Source organism: Myotis yumanensis, unplaced genomic scaffold (assembly GCF_028538775.1).
Source record: "Myotis yumanensis isolate MYYU_CA2020_CCGP unplaced genomic scaffold, mMyoYum1.0.hap1 SCAF_6, whole genome shotgun sequence".
Lineage (NCBI taxonomy): Eukaryota > Metazoa > Chordata > Mammalia > Chiroptera > Vespertilionidae > Myotis > Myotis yumanensis.
The window spans coordinates 8,141,298-8,154,956 of NW_027223757.1; the positions used below are offsets into that span (position 1 = coordinate 8,141,298).

General features: G+C 43.0%; 1 protein-coding gene across 2 annotated transcripts in view; it reads left to right on the plus strand.

Moving 5' to 3' along the window:
• Nucleotides 1-13,659, plus strand: part of SYNE1 (spectrin repeat containing nuclear envelope protein 1) — a 384,525-nt gene that overhangs the window by 228,430 nt on the left and 142,436 nt on the right. For both annotated transcript variants that reach the window (XM_070417448.1, XM_070417449.1), the window contains 8 exons: nt 359-511; nt 1,124-1,306; nt 2,574-2,711; nt 6,976-7,161; nt 7,604-7,726; nt 8,182-8,364; nt 9,669-9,812; nt 12,813-12,998. In XM_070417448.1, the coding sequence (XP_070273549.1) occupies nt 359-511; nt 1,124-1,306; nt 2,574-2,711; nt 6,976-7,161; nt 7,604-7,726; nt 8,182-8,364; nt 9,669-9,812; nt 12,813-12,998 (1,296 nt within the window). The remainder of the gene's footprint in view (nt 1-358; nt 512-1,123; nt 1,307-2,573; nt 2,712-6,975; nt 7,162-7,603; nt 7,727-8,181; nt 8,365-9,668; nt 9,813-12,812; nt 12,999-13,659) is intronic.

Below are 13,659 nucleotides of genomic sequence, written 5' to 3' on the forward strand. Positions count from 1 at the left end.
AGAGGAGGAGTCTGTGTGCTGAAGGTCACAGTGTTAGTGAACAGAGATTCAAACTCAGCTATCTACGTAGCCATCTAGCAGACGCTAAATATTTGATGAGTGAATCACTGTACATGAGTTGCTTGTTTTGTTCCTTTACTGAAAGAGCAGCAGAAAGACCTGCAGCGAATGCTTGAAGATGGGGGAGGGGAGGCTGCATGGAAAACATGTGAGTTTGTAACTACAGGGGCTGCTTCGACAAAGCTCATAGATGCCAAAGCAGCAGGAACCACCTGAAAGCTCTCGTCAACAATGAGGTTTTTCGTATATTACCCAAGTTTAACCATGCTTGGTTTTGCTGTTCTCATTGATTGTTTAGATCCAGGACAGAGTAAAACAAATTGAACAGAGCAAGGCCACAAGCCAGGAGTTCAGCCGGCAAATTCAGAAGATAACCAAAGATCTCACAACTATTCTAACTAAGCTGAGAGCAAAGACAGATAACTTAGTTCAAGCTAAAGCTGACCAAAAGGTAAGGAAAGAGAACTGGGAACACAAGGAGTGCTGCTGAATGCATTCAGTATTTTTGGGGAGTTAGTACATTTTGGGAATATCTTTTTTTTTAAAAAAAGAGCTTTTTGATCAGCAAGCTTCCTTAAAACCAGACAGTAAAGAGAGGCAATCAAGAAACTCTATAAATATGATAGCATAGATCTATTTACATGATATAATTTATCATCACAGTTGAACTTTATTCATAAATATACATGCATGTGTGGGTAAGCAGAAGTGTCAGAGAACTCAATGATGAGTTAGGAATACGGGCATGTCAATTCCAAAGTGAAGGATGTTCTTAGGAGCTCAATCTGAGTTCTCACTCTGCTGATGAGCTAAGTGACTAATCCTTTTGGGTGGAGCTGAAGGAAAATGTGAGCTCTCAGCCTCATAGGAAATAAACACCAGGGTTGCCAAACACCCTGCTCTGACTTCCACCCCGAGAAATGGAAATGACCTGATCATGGCCATACAAATCATTTGTCTTTGTCTTATACTAAGATCATTTGACATCATCCTTCTGAACTTGAAAAATCTGGAGCATTTATTTCCTGTGGTCTGACGTTCTTTCATTTTGATGGCCACCTAGGTGCTAGGGGAGGAATTGGATGCCTGTAACTTAAAGTTGATGGAACTGGATGGAGCCGTACAAAAGTTCTCGGAACAGAATGGCCAACTGGGTAAGCCGCTGACCAAGAAGGTCGGGAAACTGACGGAACTCCACCAGCAGACCGGCAGGCAGGCCGAGACTCGGTGCTTCAAGCTCAGCCAGGTATGTGTTCCAGGCCAGGAATCCAACTTCTCAAGGGCAGAAATTCTCTGTTCTGTTTCCCTCTTTTGAAAATAAATAAAAAGATGATATTGACAATGGTGAGAATAATTTATTAAGAGTGGCTTATTTCATACCGCACTTGTGTTCCTAAGAATCAGACATACAGAACCTGCCTTTATTTGATATCAAGCCATATCATAAATTTATTGACAAAGGTGGTCATGTAAGTACACTTTTGGGGTGAATATTTTGTAAACTGGGAAAGTATTTTGTAAAATGTATATTCATCCATTAACATTTCACAATTCAATTTGTGTGAATTCAGGTATCTTAAAGTAAGATATGTATACAGATATACAGATAATACTTAATAGCTATCATTTACTTAACAGGTTCAGGTCACACACATCCATCATAATTGTTGAGTATAGACTCAACTGTTGCTAATCAATTGTATATGTTTTCTGTAACCAGGGACAAGTTCAATTAGGATTTGGCAACCAATGAATGGCAATATTGAAACCTGGAATGCCATAATCCCCACCTTCAGTGAGGGTGGAGTACAGAAGGGAGGAGGCAGAAAAGGGAGCTAGATAGATGAACAAGAGATAAGAAGAGAGAACTTTCTTTAAAGACGGATTATTCAAGCATATGAAGTACTTGGACTTTACCCTAAAGTCACTGGGAAGTCTTTGCAATATTTTCAACAAGGACATGCTTTTTCATGATACCTTTTGTAAACTGAAAAAGGGGGGAGAATTCCTATGCAAAGTAACCTCCCTGGGTGCCAATTGTAAGTTACTAACTGGGCAGGTCATGGTGGGGAGTCCCAGGCCTATAACTTCTTTAGTGAAAGGTTTTAAGCCAGCCCTCCCTGTCCACTGTTCTTGTGCTTCTAGAATAGCACACCTTTAAAATAAACCCTAACCAAGAGAGCATATAATCTTGTTAACTACCCTGTGTAATCCAATCGCCGTATTTTAATCTTCTCCAGTCTTCCTTATATACCCACCTTAATTTTTAAAAGAAGCTGCAAAGCTGTTATTCTGTGAGATCTTGCTCCCTACCATAGGTCATCAGTTACCTCAAATAAACTAATAAAAATTATCTATGGGTTTGGACATTTCTTACGTTGACACTTTAAATATCTCAGATATTATAATGATCAATTTTGAACTATTGTATCCAAAAAGAGACAGAAAACTGATTTAAAGTTCAAGAAATAGAGGTTTCAGTTGTTATCTGAATGTTAATGATTTTTTTTTAGGCAACATCACATTTAGAAGAATACAATGAACTGCTTGAATTCATTTTGAAGTGGATTGACAAAGCTAAAGTATTGGTACACGCAAAGATTGTGTGGAATTCTGCAAAACAGCTTCGGGAACAATACATTTCACATCAGGTAACTTGGGGAAAAAGAGTTTTCAAAGAGTAACTAAAGGAGCAACTTAATTTAAATGAAAAAACTGAGAAAACTTAGAGTTCTGTAATGCCAAATTACTGTAGGTGCTAGATTAAAAAAAAAGAAAGAAAGGAGAAAAAAAAAAAGAAAGGAAGCGAAGGTAGCCCTATGACTTGTCCCGTCGTTTGACAGTAGCTACCTGTGAGATTTCATAAGACTGTGTAAATAAATGGATATCCTCCCCTAGACTTTCCTTTCTCAAGACAAACATAATTGCTTTATTTTTTGCTGCTGCTTTGAAACAGTTGTATGCTGGGATACGGTGGGGAATTCTTCCCCATGAAGAGATGTAGTGACTGACAGAAAGATTATGTAGGCTCGAGTCAGATTCCTGGGAAAACCCAGCGTTGCCATTTAGGGCGGTGTGATTTGGAAGAAACTACTTTCCCTCTCTGAATTCAGTCTTCCCATCAATATGATGGAGATGCGAGTGATTTATTCCACAGAATTAGCACAAGGATCAAATGGTAGAGCTCATGTGCAGACATTAAGCACATGATCTGACATGTGGGTGTTGAGTTCTCCGGCCTCCGCCTTCTCAGCCCTCCGCCTGGCCTGTCTCCTGGCCTTCCACAGGAAGTGGTGGTCAACTGGGAACCAGAAATGAGTCCGCATCACAAGGTGGCTGCATTGCTTCATTTCCTCTGCAGCTTTCTCTGGGGCATGTCATCCAGGAAATTATTTCATTCTATTATAACTCGGGTTTGAATTAGATATAGATATCTAACAGCTCAGTTATCTTGCAGTAAATTACAGAATGCCTTTTAAGTTACATGGATACCCTCAAGTATTTTAGGTTTTCTCTTTCTTTTATTCTGATTTCTGTATGCTTATGTCTTTTAAATCTATCCTCCTATCTATTCCAGTTGACAGGATTCTAAGATTAAAGCCTCATTTTCTCCCTGGACTTCTTTAACAGGCTTCTAATTGGTTTCCTGTACCCACAATCTTTCTTCTATAATCAATCACACACACTCTCTCAATAAATCTTTCTTAACAACCCCAATCTTCTACTTGGAGATATGCTTACATATTAACAGACAAGACTTATGATACAACTGGTTGTAAACAATGAAAAAAATATTCAGCCTCATTAGAAATCTACAAATACAAATTTAAGAGAGAGAACACATTTTAACAATCAAGTTAACACTGTTCATTAAAGTTTATATTTAAAGAAGTGAGAGCTCTCACAGACTCCTGGTAACCTGATAAAATCTCTTTGAAAAACAATTGGCAGAATGGATCATGATCATCAAAATGTTCCTACTCCGTAGTTCACACACAATGTAGAAAATATTTTATGCAGGATTAGTCACGAGAGTGAAATTTGTGGAATTTTAAAGGAAACATAAATGTCAGTTCATTTATCTGAGTAAATTTTTGGATATAATAGAATTGAAAGCAATCTTTAAAACGACCATAAAGGCTTTTTCTTTCAAATAACTCCTTTGCTCATTTGTTTATTCAACAAACATTTATGAAGTATTTTTCAAAGGTAGGAATTTCAGGAGGCACTTAGAGTACAAACAGTATTTCCTGTCCCTGTTCCCCCACCCCCCCTCCTCCCCAGGGAGTTGATAATTAAAGGGAGGAAGGAGATAGACAGATCTAGACAATAACACTTCAGGTGATGGTGATACAGGCGTTAAGGGATCAAGTTGCTGAAGGAGCCCAAAGGGGGTTGCTCCACCCAGGCTGCCTGGTTTGAGAAGGTTAAAGAATTGTCCTCAGGAATAGGTGATTCTGGGCTGAGTCCTGAAAGACAGGCAGCCCACCTGTAGTATAAGAGCAAGGGGAGCTCTGCATGGTGCACTGGAAGGAGCACTCTGGTGGTGGTGGTGGGGTGGGGGTGGGGGGTTGAGGAAGGGGCTGGTAGAAAGAGGCCTTGGAGGTTAGAGTAGATAGCGAACACAGATCATGGAAGCTGTGTAAGCACTTGGACTTGATCCTAAACTCACGCTGAAGCCTTTGACAGATGTTCTGCAGGCAAGTGACAGATACAGACTTGTATTTTTAAGGAAGATGACTAAACTGCCCTGTGGAAATGAGCAGGTTAATGAAGGCAAGATGACATAGGAGGTGATTGATTAGAAGGTCGCTGTAGTATTCCAGGAGGAAGCGACAAGGCCTCTCTTTGGAGGCTGAGAGAAGACACAAGCAAGGGGTGTTACTGAGCTAGAATTCTGAATGTGGAGACTGTGGGAGTGGCTGAATGGGAGGGAGGAGCCAAGGACAATTCCCAGGCTTGTTTGACGTGGGCAGTTGGGTGGGTTGAGTACAGATGGACAGATAGCGGGTGTTGGTGGTTACTCCCATGAGACTCAGGAGAGAACTCGGCCTGCACACATTGTTCCAGCGAGTTCTCTTGTGCCTACCGTGGTAACTGAAGCCACCTGAGTTTATCCAAAAACAGTGCACAGAGAGAAAATGCATGTTTCCAATGTCAGGTGAAAAAGAAAGATGGAAAATTGTAGGTGGGTTAATATCTCTATTACCTAGAAATGTACCCACACGTAACAGCAGTTATAACTTACTTAAAGTTATCTCTCAGGTATGGAATTATGGAAAATTTTATTTATACACTAGAGGCCCACTGCACGGATTCATGCACTGGTGGGGTCCCTTGGCCTGGTCTGCACCCTCTCGCAATCTGGAATCCCTTGGGAGATGTCAGACTTCGGGTTTCGGCCCAATCCCTGCAGGGCAGGCCGAAGCCATGCATATAAGATCTTTGGTTAATCTCTTCCTGCCTTCCCCTTCCCCACTTCCTTCTGAGATTCATCAGTCTATTCCATGTTTCCATGCCTATGCATTGAGCATCTGCCCCCTGGTGGTCAGTGCACATCATAGCTACCAGTCCAATGGTCAAACAGTCGCTTAGGCTTTCATATATATATATATATATATATATATATATATATATATATACACACACACACACACACACACACACACACATATACAGGGTGGGCAAAGTAGGTTTGCAGTTGTGAGTATGTGAAACAGAGTTTATTCTTTTATTATTTACTAATTACTGTATTATTTATTTATATTATAACTGTAAAACTACTTTTGTCCACCCCATATATAATGTTTATTATGAGAAAAAGTGTACTCTATTTTTTTAAAATATATTTTTATTGATTTCAGAGAGGAAGGGAGAGGGGGAGGGAGAGATAGAAGCATCAATGATGAGAGAGAATCACTGATCCCTGCTTCCTGCATGGCCCCCACTGGGGATTAAACTGTGACCTCCTGGTTCATAGGTCGATGCTCAACCACTGAGCCACACGGGCTGGGCTGTACTCTACTTTTTAAAATCAGAGTCTATTGCCTAAGACTAATGCCCCACCTCCCACTTGTCTATGCATCACTCACCCAGGACCTGCCCACATTGTGCCTACTCCCCTCTGTGCTTTTGCCTGTGCTGCTCCCCGTCGGTCAGCATGCAGGCATCCTTCAGACCCGGCTCCGAGCAAGGCTCTTCCAGGAAGCCTTCTCCAACTGCCTGCAGTGCATCTCACCTCTGTCCTCCTCACCCCTGTCTTCTCTTTCACTCCACTCAGGCCGTGCACAGCACATGGTTGTCAATCCATTCGTGTTAGTCCTGCTCCCAGTAGATGGTATGGCACTGAATGACCAGGGTGTGTTTCATTCCTCTTGGGATCCTAGGTTGCCTCTACCCCCTTGTCTCACTTAAGGCGAGTGAGCAAAATTTTGTTGTTTGTTTGCAGAGCTCTTGTTTTATTTTCATTTCGTAGGTATAGAGTATGAGAGCTGAAATGCATCTCCTTCATTGAAATACGTGTGATGAAAGACAGGAGGCCCAGCGGCCTGAGGAAGCCATCCTATGTGCAGAGCACTGCTCTTGCTGGGATGCTCTGCTCCTACCTTCGCCAGGGAGCAGCTCGGGGTGGTAGACAGAGCCCGAGCCTCATGGTCCAACACTTAATAACATGTGGCCTCGGCAAATTGTTTACCGTTTCTGAACTTCGATTTCTTATTCTGTGAAATGGGGTTAATAGTAGGTAGGGAGTGGGCACAGGGGTGTGAAGATTACACCCTATGCCGTGCACATGGGAAGGGTGAATTACGTCTCCTTACTCCCTTCCCAGTCGGATGGTGTTTACACCAACCATGTTGATTACCAATACCTCTCCACCTACCTGTCAATATCATGAATATTGATACTTCACTCTAGACCATGCTGGAAGAGTCTGAGGAAATTCACAGCGATCTGGAAGCGATGACTGAGAAGGTGCAGCACCTCGCTAGCGTGTACTATACAGAAAAGATGTCTCAGCAAGTGGCCGAACTGGGACGGGAGGCGGAGGAGCTGCGGCAGATGATCAAACTTCGTTTGCAGAATCTCCAAGATGCTGCCAAGGTAAGAAACAGTCATCATTTAAATTGAGAAGTCCATTAAAAAAACATGCCCTCGCTGGTTTGGCTCAGTGGATAGGGTGTCGGCCTACAGCCTGAAGGGTCTCGGGTTCGATTCCAGTTAAGGGTATGTACCTTGGTTGCAAGCTCCTCCCCGGCCTGGGTGCTAGTTGGGGCTCGTGCAGGAGGCAACCAATCGATGTGTTTCTCTCACATTGATGTTTCTCTCTGTCTTTCCCTCTCATCCACTCTTTCTAAAAATCAACGGAAAAATAGCCTCGGGTGAGGATTAAAAAACAAAACAAAACAAACAAACAATGGTGCTTTATGGTGGAGGTATAGTGCTCACCTCTGCTGAGCCTTCTTGGATTGTGATGCTGTTCTTCATCTTGAACTTGAACTTGAAGTGCTTACGTGATGACATTCGTATTGCTTTTCCTCCGCAGGATATGAAACAATTTGAAGCAGAGCTGAAGCACCTACAAGTGGCTCTGGAGCAAGCCCAGACAACCCTGGCTTCCCCGGAAGTGGGACGCCTTAGTCTCAAGGAGCAACTCTCTCATCGACAGGTGAGCAAAATCAACCCGGGGACCTGAGCAGGGAACTAGATTTTAAAAAGAGGAGAGTGAGGAAAAATGATTTTTAAACTCAGTTATAGTCTTCGCTCTATATGCTAAGTGTTTTTTAAGTGTTTTTAATATATTTTTATTGATTTCAGAGAGGAAGGGAAAGGGAGAGATAGAAACATCCATGATGAGAGAGAATCATGGATGGGCTGCCTCTTGCCTGCCCCACACCGGGGATGGAGCCCACAACCCCGGCATGTGCCCTGACCGGAATCAAACTATGACCTCCTGGTTCATAGGTTGACGCTCAATCACTGAGCCACAACTGACCAGGCTCTATGCATTCTTTTTGTAATATTTCTTGGAAAATGTTTATAACTTGTAAACACGCTGTAACTTGTCTCTTGCTTATGAAAGTCTTGGGTATAAAAGTGTGGACTATGCACTCACACTTTCAGCACCTGCTGTGTGAGGTGGAGTCGCTGAAGCCGAAGGTGCACGCGGTGCAGACCTGCCAGAGCGCGCTCCGCATCCCCGAGGACGTGGTCACCAGCTTGCCGCTCTGCCACGCGGCCCTGCAGCTGCAGGAGGAGGCCAGCCGGCTGCAGCACGTGGCCATCCAGCAGTGCAACGTCATGCAGGCACGTGCGGGGGTCCCCACGCCAGCCCAGCAGCAGCCAGGGTCATGGCTCCTTTACTGAGCTTGTGAGGGCTCAGGCCTCAAAACACGCCCAGAGTGTGAACTGTGACAGATGGTTGTGGTTCTGTAAAATTAGGGGATGAAATGCTATTATTTGGATCACCCATGAAAGCCTGGGGAACGCTCTATAAAAAGATATCTGTTGGTGAACACTATCTTTTAGTGATATTTTTAGAACAACAGCTTATAAAGGTTAATATTCTATTTAGCCACATTTTTTGCCTCGATATTCATCTGAGAATCATCTAGAACCTTGAAATATGACTTTACTGCTAGAATTTTTTTCACATTTCAGCTTCTTGATGCACTAAATGCATTTTCGTGCCTGAGAAGTGCACCCAAGTATAACACTTAGTCTCTTTAATAAGAGAAAAATCATTTATTAGGAAAATATGATACTATTTACTTCATATCTCATTTCAACTCATGTTGCACCATTTCTTTCTTTCTTTCTTTTTTTTTTTTTAAATCCTCACCCGAGGATATTTTTCCATTGATTTTTAGGGAGAGTGGAAGAGAGAGGGAAAGACAGAGAGAAATATCCATGTAAGAGAAACACATAGATTGGTTGCCTCCTATATGTGCCCTGACCAGGGTCCTGGCCGGGGAGGAGCCTGCAACAGAGGTACTTGCCCTTGATCGAGATCGAACCTGGGACCCTTGGGTTTGCAGGCCAATGCTCTATCCACTGAGCCAAACCTGCTAGGGCTCATCTTGTACCATTTTTACCCAAAAATTATGTGCATATCCTCTCATTACATTGCTAATGGCCTCTTTGGTCAACTGTCCTTATTCCATATATCGTCATTTGTTTGGCAGTAAATTCCTGGGAATAGAAGTCACCCTGAAGTAATTTTTTATCCTCTACTCCAGCAGTTACCAAGTGCCTTACATATATATTCAGTATTCTTAGATGGATAATAACTGTGTTTTTACACTTTTCCTACCATGTCTGACCATGACGTTGCCATCTTCAGGACAATGAATAGGGGAAGATAGAGCATCTCGCCACTTAATTGGTTTGAGTTCCTGAGTAATCTTGGCAGCATGTTTTAGAGAGAAGGTTCTGGAACATCTGAGCAAAGTTGAGGCTTTGTATCACCTAGGAATTTTACCCATCATTTCGTTATTCCCCAGACACGCAGGTGATAGGAGTTCCGTCTGTAGTTGGCTGACAGCAGCACAGCATTGCTTCCCCAGCTACTGATATGGGAAGATAAGGCCGTGGTCTTTTTTCCCCCACAGGAGGCTGTGATGCAATATGAACAATATGAACAAGAGATGCAGCGCCTCCAGGAGCTGATAGAAGGAGCCCACAGAGAGATCGAGGATACGCCCGTGGCCACCAGCAACATCCAGGAGCTGCAGGCCCAGATTTCTCAGCACGAGGTGAGACAGGAATGCAGGAATTGGGGCAGGACACTGGCTGGATTAGAATCTGTGACTGGTTTCCAGTGAATGAGAGAGAAAGGTTCTCCCAGCCCCGCACATACGTGTTCGGTTCTTGGGCAGTCTCTTGGGCTGTGTTTGCATTTTGAAGCCTAATGGCATGAATCTTCCCCCCACACGCACAGTTTTTTAAAAAAAATATGTTTTCATTGATTTTTAGAGAGAGAACAAGGGAGAAGAATTGATTGGTTGCTTCCTGCAGGCCCCCTACTGGGTATCAAGTTTGCAACTCAGGCATGTGCCCTGACAGGGAATCACAGGGAATCAAACCTTTGACCTCTTGGTACATAGGAGGACGCTCAATGTTGTCATGGGATTTAGAATAAATCTTCAAACCAATGATGGCCTATCCCTGGGCAGGGCTCATTGTATGTATAAAACAAACACAGGAAGGAAAGTGCTGAGAGGAGTAAACCTGATTTGCGATAACATGACAGTTTGGAAGAATGCTTCTTCCTGTACTTTCAGTCTGCTGTTAATAGAACCAAATCTTGATGAGAGCCTGATTTCCTTACGGATAACTTGAGCATGTAGAATAACTGACAACTGATTTGTTTCCCATTTTTTTCTGTGACTTTTCGAATTTTGCATTTAATGAGAACATTATCCTGCCACTTTCAAATCGTAGGAGAGAATACACAGGCCTGTTGCTGTCCACCTGGCCTAGGCCTGCCCCTGAGTGCAGGGGGCAGCCACGAGGGCAGCTCTCCTCGGAGCAGCCATTGCTCCGGAAATCCCCACCGATATGCTCATTCTTTATAATCATTTTCAGAAACAACCAGTAAAAATTAAAAATACATATGCTTCCTGAGAATAGGGAACAGGTCAACCCAGTCGGTGCTCCATTTTAATAGAGCAGGCTTGACCATCAACCCACAAAGTTAATGGGAGATAGGCAGGCTTATCTTAGGGAAGAAAGTTCTAGATTGCTAATTCTGCTCTCAGTCACGTAGGGTAACTATATAATGCAGATTCTCATGAGCATAGGAAATCAATGTCTTTTGGAGACCAGAACTGCATTTTTTTAAAAAAATCTTTATTGTTGAAAGTATTACATATGTTCTCTCCCCTCGCCTCCCCCCATTGGTCCCATCTAGCCTGCCCCACCCCCACCCCAGGCCTTCCCCACACTGTTGTCTGTGTCCGTGGGTTATACATATATGCATACAATTTCTTTGGTTGATCTCTTGAATTGCATTTTTAACAAACAACCCAGATGAGTTTTACACACAATTGAGCTGAGAACTGCTTAGGCCATGGGTGTTTACTGTCAGTGTGGGCACCCGCTGGTACTGCAGTCTTGACGGGCAGTGATCATCCATGTGGGCACAAAGGGCGGAAGGACTAAGGCTCATTGTGCTTCACAAAGATTCCTCTCACTTACCTGATGGGGCAAGCCATTGTAAGAATGCGCGAGGATTTGTCCTGTGGGAACAGAATTCAGGGAGTACAGTGAGCTAGTAGTTGTCTTTTACTAGTGTATGTGCCTGTTAACTAATTATGAATAGAGTACCCATGTGTTCGGCATGAGACCAGATATATAGTAAATAGCTACTTAATCACTACTATATTTTTAAAACTGTTAGGTTTGAGTATCTAACAGCCTTAGTAGGTAAAGAAGTTATGATTTCTACTTTTTTAATCCTTGCTTGAAAAGTCCCTAACTATTCTAGATGTCAGAAGAACAGGCCAAATGACAACAATAACAAAATGGTACACATGTGTGTGTACGTGTGTATCCATATGCATATAGGTATACACATACATGTCCATATACGCAGACATATGCACACATATATGTCATTTTGTTATTGTCATTTTGTTTGTTTCTGAACTTCAAGTTCAAAGCTCTAGTTTGAATGTCAGTGTTTTTAAAATGAGTGTATGTATACAGATCTGTATATACTCACTCATTTTAAAGACACTGAAATTTAATATCTTTGCCATAAACTTTTTTGTACAAACTTTTTAGACAAAGGAGCCAAATAAGAGGAATAGGAAAAAGTAATGGTATTGTAGTTTTAGGAATAAATTTTAGAATATACACTTTCACTTTTTAAAAGAAGTAGTTATCTTTTAAGTAAGAAGATAATGTTAATATTTTAGAATTATAGTTCTAACTTATTATTTTAGAATGTCAATATTTTAGAATTTTTAAGAGCTGTGTGCTGTCCAGAATATATTTTCAATAAGCTCCTGGTAAAAGGTTTAAAATCCTCTATCTCTCAAGACAATTTTTTCAACAAGAAACGTATTTAAAAGCTATCAAATTTGAGCTGAATAAGTTCAAAGCTCTAGTCTGAAGCATCAGAAACATGTGAGGCCTGGTAGAGAACATGAGGGAAATTTTGATGAATGCAAAAAAATTTTATTTGGGGAGTCATCTGCATTAAAAAATTAGGCTTTTGTATGTAATATTAAGCTAATCTACAAAAACAACTCCCAGGGACACAGGAATGGCAAGCAGTCTGCTTGCTGCCCAGGTCTTCACAACTGACTGCTCTATCGGAAATATTCAGCATAGAGCTGAGCTTGGCATTTTTTTGTAATTTTAGTCATCACATGACCTGATTTCCATGGCATGAACCATCTGGCAGTGACAGGTTCTTCAGGCGCTGGAAAGAGAGCGGCAGGCTCTTCAGGTTACATAAGTTCCTGACTGCGCACGCAGCATCCCTCGGGGTTAGGATCCCTGGCCGGAGCCTGGGTGTCCTGCCCAGCGGCTCCTGCCCTCTGCACCCCGCGCGGTGGTCCGGCTCCAGCGCCCAGCGCTGCAGGCAGGCGGGCTGCCCCTCGCCGTCCACATCCTGCCTCCCACCGCTGCCGCCGCCGGCACAGCGCTGCCATCTCATTGGCCAGCCCTGGAGGAAGATGAACGCGGCTCGCTGTTTCCTTTTGATGCTGCTCTGACACTCGGGGGGTGGGAACATGTTTCCTCAGGAGCTGGCTCAGAAAATCAAGGGCTACCAGGAGCAGATCGCCTCCTTGAACTCCAAGTGCAAGATGCTGACAATGAAAGCTAAGAACGCCACCATGCTGCTGACGGTGACGGGGGTGGAGGGGCTGGCGGAGGACTTGGACCGGGAGCTCCTCCCAGCCACCTCCGCCCACCCCTCTGTGGTCATGGTAAGTAAGGGTCAAGGCCAGGTTTGCCGGCGCCCTGCACTCTCTCTCTCTCTCTCTCTAACTGCACACTGGCTCCTGGCTCCTGGCTCCTGGCACCTGGCTCCACGTTCACTCTGTCTTGTTTTAGGGATCAGAAGTAGGACTTGCCGAGGAGAAGTGAGGAACAGGCTCCCGAAGTCTCTGCTACATTTGGGCCAGAGCCAATATTTGACACCGTAAACAATGACAGTTGACATAAAGCTATTTACTTGAGACTACTGAATTACTTAACATGCCGAAGGTCGGCCCTGCATTTGTTTATAACTGAGCAAGAACACTGAGAGGCTCTAAGTATTTAAAACAAAACAAAACAAACCTTTGCACAGTTTTCTAGTTTTCTGGAGGATGGGAGAATCATGCTACATATATTGTGTGCTTTCCAAGTTAAAACATTGGCTGGCTAGATATGTGTGTTTAGTTGTAGGAATGTTTAGTAAAATATAGAAGAAGGGCTATTCTTAGAAAAATAAGAAAATAGCTTAAGCTTTGGATTAAAATAAAGAAGTTCCACTGATTTCTGCCTGCATTATTTCCCCATCACTTTGCATGTAAAATGCACGAATTATTTTGGTAACTCAGTGTGTTCCAGTGCTGTGTAGTTCCCACACATATGTGCTGTGCC